The following is a 20,852-nucleotide window of genomic DNA, read 5'->3' on the forward strand; positions in this document are numbered from 1 at the left end:
ACAAGATATACCCAGCTATCCAGCTCAAGCCAGGGCCCTGTTTGTCGAAATAGCGTTTCGTACGAGATTCTCTCTTCCTGCCAGCGGCAGTGGTGGCTAGGATTTCCAGTCACTGTCTCTGCCGCGGCGACGAGAACGTCCGCCTCCCTCTCCCCAGCTGCATTTTGCAGTTCCCGTGGAGAACTAAGGCTAAGTGTTCTATTTCTAGGTGGTTCAGCTTATTCTGAGAGCTCAACCAAGAAGTCGGCCATGGACGCCCACATAGCCCGCCTTCTCAATGATAAGCTCTATGAAAAGCGGAAGACTGGCGCTCTCGAGTATGTATCTGACCACCCACTCATTTCGTCATACTTAGCCTCGAGCTGACCCCGTTGATGAGGCTTGAGCGATCTATCCGTGAGCAGATCGTCGCAAAGGACTATAGCAAGGTCCAGAGTATCATCCAGCAGCTGTGTGACGAATATGCATACGCCGTACACCAACCACATGCGAGGAACGGTGGCCTTATAGGCTTGGCCGCGGCAGCTATCGCCCTCGGTCCAGTACGCCACAACCACCTTTCCTGTACCCTGGCCCCGGCACCTACGCTGTTTTTGCTAACCCCGCCGTCGTAGGAGCTCCCCAGATATCTAGAGACAATTGTGCCCCCTGTACTCGCTTGCTTCACCGACCAGGATGCTCGTGTTCGCTATTATGCATGCGAGTCTATGTATAACATCGCAAAGGTTGCTAAAGGAGAAATACTACGATATTTTAACCACATATTTGACGCCCTATGCAAGGTACATATATGATGACTCCCCTTGACCTCCCTCGATTAGTGTTTATTCACTGATATGGTGGTACGTGTGTAGCTAGGCGCCGACTCGGAGCTATCTGTTAAAAATGGCGCGGAGCTTCTCGATCGCCTCATCAAAGACATAGTCTCCGAATCTGCTGCTACATACGTGTCAGTGTTGGAGTCCGCCGATGAGAAGGACTCGGATACCCAGGACGCCCAAAATATCTCCAGCCTTCCGACTGCCTTTTCCCTGCCTAGATTTATTCCCTTGCTGAAAGAGCGTATATGGGTCATCAATCCATTCACTCGTACATTCCTTGTAGGCTGGATTACTCTCCTCGATTCCATTCCTGATCTTGAACTTGTGACATATTTGCCAGAATTCTTGGGCGGTCTGCTCAAATTTCTTAGCGGCAACAACGCGGATGTTCGAGTTGCGACACAGAGCTGTTTAGATAAGTTCCTGAACGAAATTAATAGAATTGCTCGGGTGAAGAAAGGCATCGCCGAGAGTAAACAGTCCAAAGGGGATGGGAAGCGGAAAAGGGAAGACTCCATCGAAAGCGGAAGCGCGCGAGTGGCTCCCGAGGATGTCGAAGCAGAAGGCTCCATCACAGCTATAGACGATGCTGACGAAGATGTGAGTAGTGAAGATGATTGGATACCGGGACAAGATGTTCAGGTCAACTACAAGGCGATTCTCGAAATCCTAACTGCAACTTTAGATTCGCATCTGGGTGAGTACACCGACCTACCGGCGGATAAGGAAGAAGTTATGTATCTGACATATAACGTAGAGGAGGATGGCCTGCTGGAGAGTTTGCGGTGGATAGTCTCATTTCTAGATATCTGCCCTGAGGAGGTGCTACCTTTCACGCCCAAAATCCTGGCTCACCTGCTGCCGGCCATGGCTAGCGGTGTAGAGCCCATACGCCAGGCCGCAGGGCGGGTCAATACTTCACTCATGGAATATGTGGTTTCCCTAACCGACGAGTCTGACGCGTCACCCAGCCAGCCGCCATCGCGGTTACCAACGTCTCTCCCCGCTGACCGTACCGAGGGCACGACTAGTGCACGAGCCTCTCTTTCTAGTTCACGGGAGGTTGACGTACAAAGTCCGACACCAGCAAACCACCCCAGAACACCGACACCAGCCGGATCTGTTGTGAATCCACAACCTGATTTGGATTACGCAGCTGCCGTACAATCACTGACCTTGTTATTTCTCAATGACCACGAGGCTACGCGCGTCGCGGCATTGACATGGCTCATCATGCTACACCGCAAGGCACCACGCAAAATTGTTGCCTTCAATGATGGTACATTTCCTGCTCTGTTGAAAACCCTGTCGGATCCATCCGACGCTGTCGTGAAAAAGGATTTGCAACTTCTGTCACAGATATCTAGGAATAGCGAAGATGACTATTTCTCCAACTTCATGGTCAATCTCTTACAGCTTTTCTCTACTGATCGAAAGTTGTTGGAGTTGCGAGGCAATCTGATTATCAGACAACTTTGTACCAACCTTAGCCCAGAGCGTATATATCGTACGCTAGCAGAGACAATTGAGAAAGAAGAAGACCTTGAGTTTGCTAGCATAATGGTTCAGAATCTCAACAATAATCTCATCACTGCGCCGGAACTTGCCGACCTTCGCAAACGACTTAGAAACCTGGAGACCAAGGTGACACGGGCCCCGAAAAAAAGTACGTCTCATGTTAGGATGGCGAGCTAACAACATCGCAGGATGGACAGATGTTCTTCGTTGCTCTGTTTCGGTCCTGGTGTTATAACGCCGTGGCCACGTTCTCTCTGTGCCTGCTTGCGCAAGCATACGAGGCTGCATACAACCTGCTCCAAATATTGTAAGATCACAGCCAAAGCTACAAAAGAGGAGTATTGCTCATGAATTACAGTGCGGAACTCGAAATGACTGTCAATATTCTCATCCAAATCGACAAACTCGTCCAGTTGATCGAGTCTCCCGTGTTCACATGTTAGTATCGGCATGATAGTGATTCTGTTTCATCTCCAGCCATTTCATGCTAACTATGTCGTACGATAGATCTTCGTCTACAGCTTCTTGAGCCCGAAAAATATCCTTATCTATATAAGTGTCTATATGGACTACTCATGCTTCTACCACAATCCTCTGCCTTTGCCGCGCTCAAGAATAGACTCAATAGTGTTAGCACCATCGGATTCCTGCACACTGGCCCACGACCGTATGTATCTTTACCCAGTACTCCTATTATTGCTAGGCCCACCATCACTCCAAAACATACGCTCACTTCTCTCATTCATGCCGACACCACCGTCCCTCCAAAACATCTGCCCACTACCCCGGACCCTTTTCATTGCAAATTCAATTTTCCCACTAGAACCCCTAGCAGTAGCCAGCATCCACACCTTCGACAAGGTCAGGTAGCGAAGGCTGCTGCCACCTTTGAGAGCCAACCCCTTCAACGTAGAATTCATGACACTCACTTTTGTCCCACTAGTCCTGTCTCCACCCCCAGTACATCTGGCTATGATCGGCCGAATAGGTTAGGTAAAGGCCGCGAAGATGGTATCATTCGCTGGGATCAGCTCCTCGAGAAATTCAAGAGCGTGCAAGAAAGAGCAAGACGAGCTCAGCGGTCGGTGGGTGGAAGAAATTTCGATGACAGATCAGACTTGAACGAGTTGCGAATTAGCGACAGCGCAGGGGCCAAGGAAACGGCGCGTCCTCCTACCGTTACAGGACCACCTGTACCACAGAAAGATGCTACTACGACGGCGGCGCCACCTAGACGTATCGGCCTAGGGAGACAGTTTGGTAGACTAGGGGCAACAGTAGCGGGCCGCGGGAAGCGACAGCCATAGCGTTAACTGGGGCTGACCTCGGTTTGTGGTTGGTAAGGGAGGGATCGAGGAAGATTGCGTGGTTTGGCTACCCTTACATGTACAAAAGCGACGAAGAGTTATTTGTCATGCGACATCATTGGAACATCACGTAGAACACAGCGAAGATACCCAGGTATAGCGCATAAAACCAGGGGGTATCTTATTCACACTAATAAAGACTTGTTTCTGCCTTGCTCATGCTCGTCATTCATCTTCTACTTTAAGCTCATGCCCAGCTAGATTCTTCGCGAAGCCCGGACCTTGACTGGACTCTCGCGCTCAACTAGCATCTCAAAGTTGGCGTCTCGTCGCTCGGTCGCCTCACGGAGCTGAGTGCGGAGGTTTTCCAGCTCAACCCTCGCGGCCTCAATATCGGGCGGTAGACCGGCGAAGGCCTTGACCTGGGCGTCGAGGTCTTTTTTCTTGACAAGGAGGTCCAAGTACGCCTCCTCGTCCAGCCTGACCTCCTCGACGGTCAAAGCGGGTATGGCGACCTTCTTCTCCAAGGCCTCGACGCAGCGGCGCAACTCGGGGAGCCTGGCAGCCATGTCCTCGACGGCGTGCGGGAGGGCGTCCGAGTCTGCTGCGGCGGCGGCGGCGGCGGGAAGCTGATACTGAGGGCCATGGCGCAGGTCTTCGAGAAACGCCTGCAGACGCGCCGACTCGTCGTCCAGGTACGCCTGCAGGAGCCCCACGCGGTGTAGCAGGTGGGACGTCTCGTGGGCCGCGCCCTGCAGGTCGACGAAGACGCGGCAGAGGTTGGACGAGCTCGGGTCCGCGGCGGCGTTGAGACATAGCGAGACGTCGGCCAGTGCGTCTAGGGCTGTCTGTCCGTCCTTGGATAGTCCCGCGTCGAGGGCCTGGAGGAGATCTTCGGCCAAGAGGTCCCCGTGGATCGGTACCACGGCACCACTGCTACTAGCATTGTCGCTGCTCTGACGTCGACGGCGGCTGTCTTTCTCCTGCTCTGCGGCGCGCACTTCATCTAGGGCGGCGGACTCGAGACGCGCGAGCCGGTGGCGCTCCTCGTCTGCTTCTTCGTTGGCGGCTATAAGAGAGAGCAGGACCTCGAGGGTCTCTGGGTTTCGCTCGAATGACGGTGGCGAGGTGGAAGATAATGAGGCAGCGGCGGCTTTGGAGAGATGGGTCCATTGGCGGCGGAGCCAGGCGTCTACGTAGGCCCAGTCTTTGGCTGTCGATGCTGCTGCGCGGGCTATCGAGGGGGAGAATATGGCTGCTTGGGGAGCTAGGTGGGACATTGTGTGCTCTCTCTCTCTCTCTCTCTCTCTCTCTCTCTCTCCATCTATCTCCTTCCCTCTTTTCGTCTTTGATTGTTCTCTCCTCTCTATGTACGTGGCTATTAGCGAGTGGTTGTTGGGCCACGGCTGCTCATTATATTTTTTTTCTTTCAATATGCAGTGATTGTCGCAAAAGTATGTGTGGTTTCGTAGCGAGCTTGAGGAAGGTGTACAGAGGTTACAATGGTTCATGACATTAGTTGGCTACCTATATTATCTACTGCAGATAGTGGGGTATAGTAGAGAGGCCGGCGGTGAGAACACGCAGGTTTGTTTATATTTACATAGCTACTCTGTATACATACAATAGTCACTGTCTGCCTATATTCAGCTAGACAACCAATGGCTACGGGGGTGATGATGATGGTGATGCATGTAGAATGTGCGCAGAGTTAATCTTTTGATCGATAACTAGGTTTATATTCAGTCCATCAAGATATATCGCATGTACCTAGGAATCCCTTTGTACCTATTTTCTTTTGAGCCTCAAGAATCAATCACAAGCCGATTCTCGTCGCGGTAATGAGCGACCCACAATAGACATCGAGTCCGCCGAAAACGTGGGGTAAAAGCCAAGCGCCCAAGCTAGGTCAGACTACCTAGGTGTACAGAATACTTGGTTAAAATAAATACCTACATATATGTAGAGAGCTCTGTAGGTAGGCGTGGCATAACATGTACCTACGTCATATACCTATCTACGGTATCATATATCATCGGCTCTGTGGGAGGTGTCATCAAGCCCCCTGGTCTACATGGACATCTCACTCTACCTACATGTTGACATAGGTACCTATGTAGAATACCGCCTCTAGCGTACCTACGCCAGCAAATGTAATACACAGCATTATGGATTGTAAAGTACTTACTTATCTCAGTAACTTAGGGTTTCACTGAAAGTTCGAACCAAGATCAAGATCAAGATTACGTATCTCCGGTAGGCACCTCCTCGAGTGTCTACAAAGTCTCGGTATGTATATCAGTGGGGCAAGAACATGCATGTGTCGATAACAAGTACATACCAGATACCTACCAGATACATACCCAGCCTGAAGTGGCCAGCTGGTCAATGCAACCTTGTGCCGGGTTGCGTTACGCAGATACCTCTGTCACATGCTACTTGCCCACCCATTCCCGTGTACTTTCCTACCACTTTTACTTCTCCGTTCCCAGTCTTCTTCCAGGCCACGTTGATACCTTCAAGGTTACCTCTTCCATTGTCCCACCTATTATTATAGACCTCCCGACGCCCAGTTTTCTTTTCTTAATCATCTGCTGTCCTGTTCGCATAATTCCAACGCTACGCAGGGCACATCAAACATCGCCGCGCCGCGCCGTGGCTGTCCACGCATTTGATCCGTCCCGTTGTTCTTGGTTAGCTGTCGTTGCATCGCTCTCCCGACATGATTGTTCCTCTATCGAGGCTGGCCTTTGCCGCCGGCCTTTTGTCGACATCGAGCCTTGTGAATGCCCTGTCGCCCTCCGACATTCCCTCCGACACGCCCATAACCTCCCTCCTGTCGTCCGCCCAGACGCACATGGCCAAGGGCGAGACTATCGAAGCCCTCATGTACTATGATGCTGCCATCGCTAGAGACCCCTCCGACTACCTGACCTTCTTCAAACGCGCCACCACCTATCTCTCCATCGGCCGCACATCGCAGGCTACCTCCGACTTCAATAAAGTTCTAGAACTGCGACCCGGCTTTGAGGGCGCACACCTGCAGCTCGGAAAGCTTAAGGCGAAAGCTGCCGATTGGGACGGTGCCAAGGAGCAGTACTTGCTGGCGAAGCACAGTGCAGACTCTCCCGAGTTCCAGCAGCTGCTCGAGGCACAGGGTGCTGCCAAATTGGCCGAGGATGCTGCCACTGCTGGAAACTGGGAGGAGTGCGTGGCTCACGCCGGAAATGCCATCTTCGTGGCCAATCGAGCTCCCCAACTTCGAGAGCTGCGCGTAAGGTGTCGCTTAGAGCGAGGCGAGGTTGAGGAGGGCATGAGCGACATGCAGCACATTCTACAGATGCGCCCTGGTGATACCAAACCCCATCTCAAGATTTCGGCCACGACTTTCTACGGTCTTGGTGATATGAACCAGGGATTGGCACAGATCAGAAAGTGCCTTCACTCCGATCCTGACTCAAAAGCTTGCAAGAAGTTGATGAAGCAGGAGAAGAGCGTGGAGAAGACGTGGGCTAAAGTGAACAAGTCGCTGGAGAAGAAGCAGCCCATGACGGCTGTCAAGTTTTTAGTTCCTTCGAATGAAGAGAAAGGGCTAATTGATGAGCTCAAAGAACAAGTTGCGGAGTTGAAAAAGGACGGTATAATTCCAGAAAAGGCCCCGAACGCTTTATTGACACAATTTGTTGAGGCCGCCTGCCAAGCTTATTATGAGGCGAGTATCTATCTGGTTCCTCAGTATAGTGACAAAACAACTGACTCTCAAATCTCTAGGCCAATGGCAAGAAAGCAAGCACATATTGTCCTGAAGCCTTACAATTAGATGAGAACTCAATATATGGTCTATTATATAAGGCAAAGACACAGCTAGATGCTGAAGACTTCGAGCCTTGTATAGCGACGCTGAAGAAAGCGTCCGAAGTCAGACCAGACAAGAACAACATCATCAATCCGTTGATGCAAAAGGCCCAGGTGGCGCTAAAGCGCAGCAAGACGAAGGACTACTACAAAGTACTCGGGGTGCCGCACGACGCCGACGAACGCCAGATCAAGTCAGCATACCGCAAGGCATCGAAAATACACCACCCAGACAAGGCCATCAAGCAGGGCCTGAGCAAGGAAGAGGCCGAAAAGAAGATGGCTAGCATTAACGAGGCGTATGAGGTGCTCAGCAACCCGGAGCTCCGCGCGCGCTTCGACCGCGGCGACGACCCAAACTCCCACGAGCAGCAGAACCCCTTCCAGGGCAGCCCCTTTGGCGGCGGTCACCCTTTCATGTTCCAGCAGGGCGGCCAGCAGTTCCAGTTTAAGTTTGGGTCTGGCGGGGGCGGTGGCGGTGGAGGGTTCCCCCACGGCTTCCCGTTTTAGAGTATTTATATATAATAACAAATGTAATACAAGAAAAATTCAAGAGAGCTACCGTTAATTGTATTTGTTTTTTTCTTCTCTTCATTCTAGGATCAGTAGTTAATAGGATTTGACTTACTTGAAATGGGTTTGATTCCCCGGGATACCCCCTGGTTGTGTACTTACTATGGCGATACCGGTATGATATGTAGACATACGTTTCCACAAATGGAAGAAATACAAAGCAAAACTCACTCATCCGCAATACGCAAGTGTGTATTACAAATCAGTAATATTCAGACTGGATTGATACACATGCATGGACCTTCGCCTAATCACTCTTGATATAACACACAAAGCCACAGAAAAAACAGACGTAGTAGAATCAGCGATGACGGGGATAAGACAACAGCAATCCTGTTAAGTTTAAGTTTTTTTTTTGTCGTGAGGGGCTCTATATGTACAATAATTCGTCCATGCAAGATATTCGGATTGAAGAGAAAAAGGTTTCCCATCCACCGTTGTCAACACCCAAAAACCAATTGGCCAGCCCATCATCTGGCCAACCAGACAGATGTCAAACGGTCCATTTCTATCGTCGGCGCCAAAAATAAGATATTTTCCGCAGTTGACAAAATAGTCACAAGACCGAGACAGAGAGATGGGGGGGAAGGGGGTTAGCAAAGTGTTCTCGTCTTGATCTCTGAGATTCAGGGTTTCTATCCATGTCCTCTACCTCACGGCGATCCGCGAAAGTAGATTGTGTCTTCAACAAGTCGTCCAGTTGAAAGACTCGCCAGGAATACTGATGGTTGAGGTTTTTTTATGTACAAAGTCAGGATCTCAGGAGGTTTTGAGGTGTTTACATGAAGAATTCAAAGGCCATTGTCCTCGCTTTTTTCATGTTCTTAACACGGACATTATTAGCATAAGTCCGGGTGGACCGGATTGTTGGGGTTATGGCTAATCCTTCGGAATTACCAGGATCCTAAACCAACCCCCCGACTCTCGGAGATTTCCCGAGTAAGGCTCGGACATGGGATTCCGATATTGAGTGAGTTTGTCAGTTGTCGGCTGTATTGTTCGGCTCCACTGATAGGGCCGGCCCTTCGGCGTAAGTAGTCGGTCGGACTTCGCAGTTGTAATTCAAATCTCACTTGGCGTTGAAATCCCAGGACAAGGCTAATTGCCCGTAGTGTATCACGCAGTCGTGTTTGTGCGAATAAAGTATGCCCTGGTAGATTAGTTGTTAGCTAGAACAGGCCAATCAAAGAAAATACGGATTTTCCGCCCCCGCCAGGTTCAGAAGCTAGGGACCTATGCTTACTTGGACGCCTCGTATGCTGACCAGCATATCGCGGTGCTTGGCATTGTTGTGACCACCCTCGGCCGAACACCCTTGAAGAAGCCGCGCATCCCTTCCCTTTGGTACAACAACTTGCAGCCTGCTACGAAACCATTTACAGACCTAAGTTCATGGTCGGTGGCTGTCCCTCGCGTCTGCAACATTGTCTTGATGACATCCATGGGCGTGGTTAAGGCAGCGGCAAACCCTCCAGCCACCGCGCCGGCCGTACAATGCGTGAATGGATCGTACGCTTTGTTAGGATTCATGGCAGTTGATATAGATTCGTAGGCGAGGAATTGGAGGGCGGTGAAAGGAACTGTCATGGATAAGGTAGTCGGATAGGAGATATAGAAGGCAGAAAGACCTTCAGTTTTATAAACATATTTCGCACAGTCGGTCATAGAACGATACATTTTGCTCGAGTTCTGTATTTGCATCCGTTGCTTGATGACTGCGATGGCAAATTAGAAGGAGTGCGAGCTGTGGTGAGTCTGATCAACATACCGTCAAAAGGGTTCATCAGCGCATCGCTCGCAATAGTCGCACAAGCTCCGCTCGTAGCTGGGGAGAAGGCATAAGCATTAATGGTTCTTTTCCGTTAGAAGGAGAGTGTAGCATACCAGCTGCTAGGGGATGATGTGTGCCAGTCTTGTTGCCACCCATTAAATGCTTGACAGCCTCGTAAGTAGCGAAGTAGACGGCGTGTGCAGGGCCTAATCAGAATGATTTCCTGTTAGCAGACAGTCGGGAATATAGAATGAATAGTGATGATATCGATGGTTCTATCACATACCAGCTCCTACAACAACGCTCGACATGCCTCTCCACAGGTTCATAAAGCCTTCGCCACTAGCAATGCGCATCGTACTCTGAATCATACCCTTGTAGACCGTGCCAGCTGAAGGGTTGATGATTTGCATTCGTGTCTGCGCATTCATTTCATATCAGCTCCTGGACAGGAAAAGGTGATAGAGGCTGTTTGCTATAGAGAACTCGTACCTTGATAGCATCGATAGGGTACATAACAGTGTGTTCCTGAGTAGATGTGAGCTCACGAGCAAACTACAGCCCGATAGCTGGGCAAATGGACGTTCATCATACCGCTATGCCGGCAAAAGCGCCAGCGGCCATGTTCTGGACAAGGGAGAAGTTGGGCGGTAGCGCTTCATAGCTACCAAGGAAGACAAAGTTAGCTAGTTGATCAGTCTATGCGCCGGTGCACATAGAACGAGAGGGGCGCGGGGATGGTGTCAATGGGGACATACTCGTAGTCCTCGACCGGCTGGGCAGTGGGCTGGGCCATTTTGGCCACAGCTGTCGGGCCCTCGCCGAAGGTCTGGGGTTGAAGCGCCAGGGTTGCGTTGGGGGGAAGGAAGGGCGTCGTCGCCGAGAATGCGGGAGCCGGTATCAACTACCCTCGTAGACTCGGAGGTAACCAAGCAATTGGTCAATGCTAGAGGACGCCGAAGATGCCAACCTTGGAGCTCGAGCAGCCCGCGATGAGTGTAAAATATTCTGAATATATTCGAGGTGGGGAAGACTGCTAGGGATGAGGCGGAGGAGGTGGACAAGGGATCGTCGACGTCAGATGGGGCCTGCTAGCTAGAAAATGTCGCGGTACTGCGTGGACTCGTGGATTCGAGTATGATGGGATTCGGAGGTTGCGTAGAGTGAGGCTTCAGAGACTGCGGCTTTCTGCGTTCAACGGCAATGATGACGGGCGCGGGAATATCTCGCCGACTTGACTACGTCGTGGGTAAGGCAAGCCGGGATGGATGCACGCAGTTAGAGATACCTAGGTCTTTGATTAATTGGATTTCATCTGATAACTTTTTGGCGCTACGTACTATTATGGCATAGCGCGCACCTAGTCACGGCGCTGTCACTGGCGGTGCTTCTCCTCGGACCTCCACTGGTACGGTTCTGTCACGAGAGTTGTTACCCACTTATTAACAGGTACCTACCTAGTTACAGTACGCAGCCTCCCAAAACAGAAGCCTGTGCGCCGGTAACAATTGTATTACCTCTCCCGCCGGTATCGCAGCTAGCAGGGGCGGACACGCTACCGCACTGTCCGCATCCGCACACCCGCACCTCTCCCACAGTACTCAAAATGGTACAGTACGAAGTACCTACCTACGTAGTAGGTTTCTGCTTAGGTAACCAGCTTGCCTCGGTCTCGGGCAGTAACCACGGATCTCGGCCGATAGAGACCTCACCACTTGGGTGTCCGTGACATTAAAAGGTTGAACGGGTTTAGAGTTTCGTCTCTGGATGTGGACAAATTGCCTACGTGACTCTTTATACAGCATCTGAGCAGGCCATCCGATAGTACAAAAACGACCCAAGAAAGGAAAACAAACCATGTACGGCATTCATGTTCAATCAGTACTAGTCCTCTGAACGTCTAATGCTTGGTGTGGAATAATGCGTAGTGGTATCACAAAATGCCAGAAACACTGCCTTGAACGCCAATGACCCATGCCTAGTAATCCCCGCCCGCCAGCCATGCAAAAACCCGGGTGCTGGGAATCGGTCTCTTCTAGTGCTCACATCACGCCTCTGTGGTTCATATGAGCCTGTTGGAATTGCTTCAACATTGTAACAACCCCGGGTCCATCGCCCTCTTCGCTCACGCCGCTAGCCTCCCTACTCAGTCCTTTGTTAGGCGAGCCTTCCCATGTTGATTCGCCTAGACGGGCAATGCTTTCCTCGATCTCACCGTCATCCGTATAGGCCGTCGGCTGCCGGTGCAACGTGGCCCCGCTAATAACCCTATCTTCTGTTGGTTCCTCAGCGATACCTCTATCCCCCTGATACGGACCCCGCTGAGCGCGTGGCTTTGGAGGTGTTCGTCCGACAACTACCGAAGATGAAGGTTGGTTATGCGGATCTAGCAACATCGATGCCATTGGAGACGGCGCTACAGCCGGTCTATTTCTTGGTGTTCTCCCAGGGTGCTGGGAACCTGGAGGCCCCCGTGTTCTCGGTGCATCATTTCGCCCCATGCGAGATGCTCGCATGTCTGCAGCTAATGTTGGCGAAGTCAGGCCTGGGAAAGCCGGCGGTGGGTGGAACTGGTGCCTTCCACCTGGCCCAAGTGGGTGGGCCCCTGGGAGTCCACTTCGAGGATTGTAGACATAGTTGTCCAAAAATCCATGCATAGAAGCTTGCATCTTGCCATGTTTTGTCGCATAGTAATCCTCACGGGCATCGGGGACGTTATTCTGCTGGGGGCGTGTGCCGCGTGCATCCCTCTGGAAATCGAAGACGGCGAACGAACACACATAACCAAGGCCATCAACATGGACTGTGAACTCGCGGAAGAAGTCCACGATCTGATCACTGCATTTTGGCAAAGACAGAAAAAGTATCACAGGGGTCACCAGAACGCCGAGGATCTCTTCGAGAAAGATGACGATTCTGGGCTTATAGAGTTCAGCAAATTCAGTCTTGACATCGAAACTGTGCAGCCGACCCCTCCAGTGGTCTGGTTCGTAATGCGTCCAGTCGATAACACTCTTCATAGCATATTCTGGGTCAAAAACATCGGTTTCCTCCGAGATCATGCCTCGAGCGACTGCCCATATAGTTGTCAGGATGGCGACGAAGGCAAAGGCATTCATTCCAGGAAAAATCTCAAAGTCTACAAACATCTCGGGGTCTGAGAAGCCGACAATAGCAATGACAGCTATCAGAGCGCCCGCAAAGAATTGGACTGTCCGAGCCGCTGACTCTGTTTTCTTCTTAGGGAATTGGTCCATGTAGTGCTTGGCATATGGATATGACATGTTCAAGCGATCTTCAAACAGATGAGGCAGCTCATTAAACTCTCGAAATTTCCATCTCGCGAGAGGTGTATATTGCCGAGCTCCGATAGAGGAGGTATTGGTTTTAAACTCCTATAGAATATTAGTAAAGAATCAGCACTCTCTCCGGATATGACGTACATTGTAGTATGTGAAGATAAAATCCACCAATAAGCCACAAGCCACAAAGGGTGAGAATAAAAGACTCATGAAAGCCGCGAAACCGAATCGAGTCCGCATCTCTTGACTGAGCTGACCACGGTGATCAGCTTTGAGTACACGTTGGTGAACTTGATGGTGTTCATCGAAAATGAGATCCAGTACTCCAAACTGTACGGTCCACTCCAGTGACCTCGAAAAAAGCTGCCTACTATTCAGAAAAGGGATGGTTAGATTTAAGACGTCCTTGTTGAAGAGCGCAATGATATAGTTCTCCCGTCTCATTAGCCTATTAGCTATGTCATGTGCGTCTAGTCTTTCCTTGGATTGACTTGCTACGTGAGAGCCGAGTTGCTTAGAAAGAAATTTGCGCTGAGACGGTGTGATATTAGTTGCCGTCTTGAAGTTTTGATCCCGAAGAGAAGTGATTTTAGAGACGACATCTTGCCATGAGACGGTCTGCATGTCTTCTTCGGGGATCTCGAGAAGATAAACGTAGAAGTCACGGATATGCATAAGCCGCGGCATATCAAGAATCCACTGGATCAGCTTCCAAACGAAATAAAAACTACAGAGCCAGAGGCTCAGATTCCAGAGACCCCACATATGCTTAGTACATTGAGGTATTAGGATCTGGGACAGACTCTTGCTCTGCCTGATCTTGCTATAGTCTATGCACTGGGTTAGGAGCGTCAGGAGGCTTGCAACAAAAGCAACCTTACTGCGAGGAATCAGTTTCTTGGCTTCGTAACAAGTTATTCTCAGTGACACCTACAGCAGATGTAATATTCTATCCAGCATAATACACCACAAACCAGCGCCGAGGTAATAGTCATAAACATCACGAATGAATACATCAAGGTTAGAGACGTTAGCCCATCTAAACATGGCCTTATCCTTAGGGCTGGCGACAAATCCGGGCCGTCTGCTGCCGGGGAGGCCTGTGTAGTTGCCGCGCCCGTGGATCGGGCCATATTCATCGTCTTGATGTAATCTTTGGTGTGCTTGTGCAGTCTCCCACTGCGCTTCTATCCTTCTCCGGTTCGGTTGCCCGCCACTATTTCCTGGACGGTGTGATCGGCGAGAACTCGATGCAGCAGCTTGGGGTCCCAAAGGTGCCCTACTTGTACCCTCAACCAGTAATGACGCAGGAACGTCGTTGTCGCCGTCATCGTCATTCAGAAGCCATCGTGATTCTGAATGCTGCCCATCTCCTGAGGAAGCGGCATCTCGTGTACTTCTTGCCTGCTCGATTGGACTCCTAGTAGAGATGCGGCTATCATCGAGGGCAAGGTTTTCTGCATGGTCGAAATCGTCATTGTGGAAGTTATGGGCTAAATTCTCCTCATCCAAATCTGAGGGAGCTCGATTATCGAGGTCACGATCGTCTCGCAGTTGACGGTAGAAAGACTGACTGTCCTTGGGAGGTATGAGGCGGGAGAAGAGGTCACGAGGCATCGTGTAGCCCCTTTTGTGGCCGTGCTCGTTGTTGCTGGCTATGACGGCGGCGCTGTAGAAGTGAGAAGTAGGTGTACCGCGGAGGAGGCGCTTTCCAGACCTTAATTTGCAATGAGTCAATCAATATACGTTCAAAAACATGGTTAACCCGCCAGGAAGAGTGATAACGAGCAAGATAGCCTGTAGAAGAGGCAAAACGGATGAGATGGTGACCGTCGTGTTACGAGATGAGTCCACAAGTCGGCACAACACAGAACGACGGGGACTTGTCACACGGACTGTGAGAGAAAGATATGTTATGGCACGATGTCTTGCGGTTCTCCTGCGTAAGTAGGCAATCACAACATATAGATAGCAGAGTGCCCAGATATTGGTGTGATCATTTGAATCAAAAGGTTCACCAGCATGCTGATGATGGCTTGGTGCCTTGTACAGGTACCTACAGGCTACCTACCTACCTACCTGCTTAGTAGCTCCCCTACTGTGTACGCCCACCGTCGCCCAGGCAGTTACGTGGGAAGAGGCACGTGGTGCTGTAGCAGGTAGCACATGCGCCTTATCGTTATCAAAGACAGACCCCACAGTGAAGTCATCTGCACCAAGGTTGGAGCCAACAAGGTACCTACTACCTATATATGTACCTACCTGCAGAATACCGGTACCAAGAACATAGGTACGGTACGGTAATGCACAAGCCCATATAGTAGTATATCGATGGCATCTATGAGGCCAATGTCAATTGATTATTAAGGATGAAAGCTTTACATTGTAGATATTCTTGGATTGACCAGTAAATTTCAACACCCTTTTACAGGATCCCGACATATCACTTTCCCAGATCTCGATACAACAACGTGGGACGCTACCCCCGCAAATCTCCCGCCTAGCGGTGTGCCAGCCGTTTCTTTAACTAAACTACTAGTCTAGTAGCAGGAATCAACATCAGCGAGGCGTTGAGCAAAAAAACTGGCACCACCTATTCAACCATCTAAGTAGAGGGGAGAGGTAGTGCTAGTTTTTTGCTCACCGCCTCGATCGGATGACCGACGACTCACGAAACTACCTATACTACAGTACTAGTCATCCCCTTTGGCTAAGATTCCTAACTAAGGTACGTACGGTTATGTGGCGTGTCGCAAGCTTGATAGCCTGGGCCAACGCTAGGTGAGGCTAGAAGTTGGTTGCTTTGATTGGCTCGCGATCTTGTCCAATAGTCTTGGCCCGTTGGACTATAAGCCTCACATATGTTCTCATACAATCCTCTACATGCTGACCGTCAATCTATAACCATGTCAAAGCCTCTGATTATTTTTTATATATTCCTCTATGAGCGCTTATCATGTACGAGTATCATTCTGCAAATGAAATACCTACTGTGTGTGTGTGTGTGTGTGTGTGAATTATCCGCTTTACTGCCATGCTAACAGTTGATTCTACATCATCTAACTCAATCATTCTGATATGTATACCTACCTAGTGAAAGCTTACAACTCTCCAGGCATGCTCCGTAAGCTCACATATATTGCTGATACCTGATGCTGTCTTTGGAAAGGCACTGGTGCCGATGTTTACAAACTTTTTCTTAGATAGACCTTCAGGCTACTATACATAACCAAGTATAGCCCCCAGTTTCAGATACCACTCTATAGCTTTTACCTTCATTAGAAATTTGACAGTTATTCAAGCTGAGTTCAAGAAGCAGTAATAAATGCCAGGTTGCAATACGTGGAAACCATGTTTCTTGGCCTTTGTACACGTAGAGCCCAAATTGGCGGACAGCTGCTAGCAACTGTCACGACGGCGCAGACGGATCTTTGTCGGTCAATACCCAAAACACAGTAACACATAATCCGTCTCACCAGTAGCTGGGCTTTTGATATCATAAGTGCAGAATGTAACTATTTGTGTCAAAGGAGCTGGAATCGAAGAAATAAGAGAAGGCAAGAAAGTACAAAGCCGAGGTGGTATCGAACATGGCCTCCAACGGTCTAGGGCTTCAGCTTCCGCAACGTGATGCTGCATCGCCAGGTCCCATATCCCCCGGCATATCTCTAGCTCCCGGTCAAGCCAGCAGGGTCATGAACCCCATATCATCTAAAGTCACCTCGGTACTCTCAACTTCATATGCGGACTCTGAATTCCGCGAAGCATTGATTCTGCTGGATGAACGGGGCATAAGCATTAGTGCCGAGACCAGAAGGCAGCTACGTCTCGACGTGCAAAAGGAAGTTATTGACAGCAATGGCCAGATCATCAATGAGTTTGGCCGTGTGGCAGATGTAAGCCGGCGGGCCATTCGCCTCACGGATAGTATGTGAAACTGACGCAACCATGAGCAGCAATTACGACGCATCGGCGCTACCATCGACAAGCTCAACAAGAACTATCAGGAGATGAAGAGCCATGTAACGCTATCTCACGAGGCAACTGTGGCTACAGTTGAAGAAGCTTCTTCTCTGATGACACAGAAAACGAATATAGAGACGAAACAACAATTGCTCAAGGGCTTCAAAGATCACTTCGTACTCACAGACGATGAAGTGGCGTCTCTAACCCTGACATCGGAGCCCGTCGATGACCGATTCTTTGCCGTATTAGCTAAGGCAAAGCGTATACGCAAAGATTGCGAAGTGCTCCTTGGCTTTGAGAACCAGACCTTGGGCCTTGAGGTTATGGATCGGACCTCAAAGAACCTGAACCACGCCTTTCAGAAGCTTTATCGCTGGATACAGAGAGAGTTCAAGACGCTCAATCTCGAAAATCCTCAAATACATTCTTCCGTGCGTCGCGCGCTACGCGTATTAGCTGAAAGGCCCTCCCTCTTTCAGAGCTGCTTGGATTTCTTCGCCGAGGCTCGTGAACAGATTCTCTCAGATTCTTTTTACCTTGCACTGACAGGAATGTCAGCATCCGGGGCGAAGGACCACTCTGTCAAACCGATTGAGCTTGCGGCCCATGACCCCCTTCGCTATGTGGGCGATATGCTAGCGTGGGCGCACTCGGCTACAGTATCGGAGCGCGAGGCCCTCGAGGTCCTTTTTGTCTCAGACGGCAACGAGATTGCCAAGGGCATGCAGGAAGGGAGGGAGAATGAGCTATGGCGTTTCATGGCCGATGAGGGTGATGATGGCCCACCCGAGTTCGACGCTGTCAAGGCGCTCAATGAACTTGTTGATCGGGATCTGGCGGGCGCCGCTCGAATTTTGCGCCAGCGCATTGAGCAGGTGATACAAGCTAACGAGGAGACAATCCTGGCATATAAGCTAGCTAACCTGTTGTCCTTCTACAAATTCACATTTTCGCGACTGCTAGGGGTCACCAACGCCGAAGCTATTCTATTACAGTCGATGACGAACCTCGAATCCGAGGCTCTGCGCCAGTTCCGCTCGCTCATGCGCGACTACATCGCTACGCTACAGGGTGAATTTCAGCACACTCCCGCAGACCTCGCACCCCCCGATTTCCTCCAGGAAGCGCTCAAGCAGCTTTCAGCCATTATGCAAACATACGAAACCTCGCTGGACACGTCCACGTCTAAAGGGGGGGGAGAAGACCAAGAAGATGACGACGACGAATTCCAACCCATACTCACCGAATCCTTCGACCCATTCATAGCAGGCTGCGAGAATATGGCACGTAAAATCCCCAGGCCCGCTAGTTCCATCTTTTTCCTCAATTGTCTCCTTGCCGCCCAATCCACACTGCAACCCTACTCGCGCTTCACATCACGTCGTCTAGCACGCCTGCGCTCCACCGCCTCCGAGCATGCGTCCAAGCTTATTGAGTCGCAATACAGCTTCCTCGTATCGGAATCGTCGCTGTCGTCCTTTTTTTCGGCCCTACAGCCGTTGCGCAGTGAGATCCGTGAAGATATTGAAAAAGTCTCAACGCTTGAGCCGACACAACCCGCTGCTCTCGCAAGCGCGAGCCAAAGTCTCGACGACTTCCTACCGTCAGCTATCATGGACGCCTTAGAAAACCTGAAACACCTGCAGGACGCGCGGCTTGCGCGTGAGGTCACGGAGGAGGCGGCCGAGCGGTTCTGCGCCGACTTTGAGCACGTCGAGGAGCTCCTTGTACTCGCTGACGAGTTGCGGGATCAAAAGGACAGCAATGATGCGGATGAGGAGCCGAGCTTGAGGGCCTTGTTCCCAAGGACAACGGGCGAGATAAGGGTTTTACTATCATAAGTCGCTGAATTACTAGAGCGATGCATTTGTCCGAGACGGGAATATACACGGAAACCTATGAAGATGCTGAAGATTAGGACAACCGAGTCTTACAAGTGCAGAATGCGCATAACCTTGCGGGTTATTTTCTTCTTTATTATTAATTTTCTTCTCCTGGCCTACCATTCACACATGTAGGGGCGTATCTCTCAAGTCAACGGAAGTCTTCTCCCTTCTCCGGCCCAATACGGTAAGCTCTGTAAAGCTGCGAGGCGATTGCTGCATAATTGAACCTATGTGCTAAATAAAACAAATCAAGACGTATAGGTATCACTCGTGTCATCCGTAGATAATTATATACTTCCACGGTCGATATCTTGCAATCTTGTGTTAATCACAAAAAGATTTCCTCCGGCTCTCGCTCTTCATGTAACCGGGGTATCACCTCGGGGCCGCTTCACCGGCCAATCGCCGTCGCTTGGCCGTCGTGGTCTCTTCCCGGCAGACTCGCTGGCATCGACGTGCTCGAGCTTCGCCAGCGCCGCCACGAGCCGCCGGCGGGCGGCGATCTCGCGCTCGCTGCTGTCGGCATCGGGCCGGTAGAACTGTTTGACGATGGCCACTGTGGCGTGGTAGCACTCGTAGAGGAGGATGCGGGTCGACGCGTTCTCTGGGTCTTCGATAATGTCGACGTCGACGTCCTGTTGTTTTTTCTTTTCCTCTTCCTTTTTCACCTCTTTGCTGCCTTCTTCTTCATCGCTACTAGTAGCATGATCTTCTTCTTTGATATCGTGGAGTTCATCAGAATCCTTGTCTCTGTTGATCTGACGAAACCCGTGTTCGAATTCAGGCGTTGTATGCGAGAAGACTGTCGCGAACAATGGGTCACCGAATATGCAGTTACTCCAGTCTTGTAGCCCCGTAATCTCGAGGACTCTTGTGTTGTGTTGTTGTTGGGACTCAGCATCAGAATCTTCAGGTTCCACTTTTATCCTGGCGCTCTCTTTCAACGTCTCGAGCTTGTCCTCTTCCTGATTGGTTTTTACTTTTTCTGGCTCCTCTACAAGCACGACTTCGTCTTCGTCGCCATCAATGACCACTAGTCGGGGTGTCGTGATAGCATCGAGTAAATGGGCGAACTTGCGGAATGTTGTCCTGACTAATTCGTAACTCATCGTTACTGCTCGGTCCTCGGCGTCTCTGAGGATGCCCTCGAGAAGCAGGTGAAAGGTCTTTCTCCAACCGTCTGCGCCGTCAAAGTCCAGTTTTGTTTCTTGAAGTACTCTCTTACTCTCATCAGAGACGTGAGGTTGCTCGAGCACTGTTGCTACTTGGCCAAACCTTCCATTTGGTGACTTGACATTGGCAATGCACCGTATGAGGCGACCCTTCTGAAAATCGACAGACCTCCGTTCTGCGAGCGTTAGAGGTTTCCCCAGGCTCGATATAGGGTCGCCTAGTGTTGGCTCGAACAGACAAAATGCAGAGCTAGTCTCTGTTGAAATGGAAGAGTGTACGATTAGAGTCGGCAGGTATCTTCGTAGTTGGCTCTCGAATGAAGATGGTTTAGCCGAGGCAGTCTGATCTGACCGCCTTGTTGTCGGGTACGCCTCGCGGGGGCGTTTACCAGCTCTCTTCTCGTCAGGGCTCTGAGAGCCCTTGTCGTCTCGCTCGCAAGCATCTTGTGATAACCACTCAACGACGGCTGCCTCTGATTGCACGAACCATTTCTCGTAGCGAAGCAACCTTGAGGGCGGTGGTAATAATTTTAATAACAAGGTCCGCTCGTTAGCGAGCTTGACCTTGAAAGCCCTCAGAAGTCGTTTTGTAGATATTATAGAGACAGTCTCAAGCCTTATGTTTGGAACGGCGCTCTCTATGATAGCCCGAACTGATTCGGACGGGCGAGGTTGAGTCAT

The 20,852-nt window shown here is 50.5% G+C and overlaps 7 protein-coding genes across 7 annotated transcripts; 3 read left to right on the forward strand and 4 right to left on the reverse strand.

The window, feature by feature from the left end:
* Positions 1 to 249: 249 nt before the first annotated feature.
* On the forward strand, positions 250 to 3,775 carry F5B22DRAFT_654482 (vacuolar protein 14 C-terminal Fig4p binding-domain-containing protein; the record flags this gene model as incomplete). Its single annotated transcript, XM_047979801.1, has 9 exons — positions 250 to 317; positions 380 to 542; positions 615 to 782; positions 855 to 1,518; positions 1,579 to 2,465; positions 2,528 to 2,646; positions 2,698 to 2,777; positions 2,847 to 3,006; positions 3,283 to 3,775. The coding sequence occupies 9 exons, from the start codon at positions 250 to 252 to the stop codon at positions 3,644 to 3,646; spliced, it is 2,673 nt and encodes an 890-aa protein (XP_047831807.1). The 3' UTR covers positions 3,647 to 3,775.
* Positions 3,776 to 3,903: 128 nt separating this feature from the next.
* On the reverse strand, positions 3,904 to 4,926 carry F5B22DRAFT_645411 (uncharacterized protein; the record flags this gene model as incomplete). The annotated part of the gene is made up of 1 exon (XM_047978579.1): positions 3,904 to 4,926. The coding sequence occupies one exon, from the start codon at positions 4,924 to 4,926 to the stop codon at positions 3,904 to 3,906; it is 1,023 nt and encodes a 340-aa protein (XP_047831808.1).
* A 1,017-nt stretch (positions 4,927 to 5,943) lies between these two features.
* Positions 5,944 to 8,221, forward strand: F5B22DRAFT_601994 (DnaJ domain-containing protein). The gene is made up of 2 exons (XM_047974650.1): positions 5,944 to 7,358; positions 7,418 to 8,221. Exons 1-2 carry the CDS (start codon positions 6,369 to 6,371, stop codon positions 8,009 to 8,011), a joined length of 1,584 nt encoding a protein of 527 aa, XP_047831809.1. The 5' UTR covers positions 5,944 to 6,368; the 3' UTR covers positions 8,012 to 8,221.
* Positions 8,222 to 9,135: 914 nt separating this feature from the next.
* On the reverse strand, positions 9,136 to 10,844 carry F5B22DRAFT_95820 (mitochondrial RNA-splicing protein MRS3). The gene is made up of 7 exons (XM_047980729.1): positions 10,604 to 10,844; positions 10,440 to 10,509; positions 10,338 to 10,373; positions 10,132 to 10,264; positions 9,959 to 10,051; positions 9,843 to 9,899; positions 9,136 to 9,789 (listed from the first exon to the last, which is right to left on the reverse strand). The coding sequence occupies exons 1-7, from the start codon at positions 10,639 to 10,641 to the stop codon at positions 9,314 to 9,316; spliced, it is 903 nt and encodes a 300-aa protein (XP_047831810.1). The 5' UTR covers positions 10,642 to 10,844; the 3' UTR covers positions 9,136 to 9,313.
* An 886-nt stretch (positions 10,845 to 11,730) lies between these two features.
* On the reverse strand, positions 11,731 to 14,910 carry F5B22DRAFT_95774 (autophagy protein Apg9). Its single transcript, XM_047980728.1, has 3 exons — positions 14,082 to 14,910; positions 13,289 to 14,027; positions 11,731 to 13,240 (listed from the first exon to the last, which is right to left on the reverse strand). Exons 1-3 carry the CDS (start codon positions 14,762 to 14,764, stop codon positions 11,888 to 11,890), a joined length of 2,775 nt encoding a protein of 924 aa, XP_047831811.1. The 5' UTR covers positions 14,765 to 14,910; the 3' UTR covers positions 11,731 to 11,887.
* Positions 14,911 to 16,594: 1,684 nt separating this feature from the next.
* Positions 16,595 to 19,156, forward strand: F5B22DRAFT_95849 (oligomeric complex COG6). The gene is made up of 2 exons (XM_047980730.1): positions 16,595 to 17,043; positions 17,104 to 19,156. The coding sequence occupies exons 1-2, from the start codon at positions 16,738 to 16,740 to the stop codon at positions 18,952 to 18,954; spliced, it is 2,157 nt and encodes a 718-aa protein (XP_047831812.1). The 5' UTR covers positions 16,595 to 16,737; the 3' UTR covers positions 18,955 to 19,156.
* Positions 19,157 to 19,358: 202 nt separating this feature from the next.
* On the reverse strand, positions 19,359 to 20,852 carry F5B22DRAFT_635614 (uncharacterized protein; the record flags this gene model as incomplete). The annotated part of the gene is made up of 1 exon (XM_047977170.1): positions 19,359 to 20,852. The coding sequence occupies one exon, from the start codon at positions 20,850 to 20,852 to the stop codon at positions 19,359 to 19,361; it is 1,494 nt and encodes a 497-aa protein (XP_047831813.1).

Source organism: Xylaria bambusicola, assembly GCF_022495145.1.
Source record: "Xylaria bambusicola strain CBS 139988 unplaced genomic scaffold F5B22scaffold_15, whole genome shotgun sequence".
In the NCBI taxonomy this organism is placed as follows: domain Eukaryota; kingdom Fungi; phylum Ascomycota; class Sordariomycetes; order Xylariales; family Xylariaceae; genus Xylaria; species Xylaria bambusicola.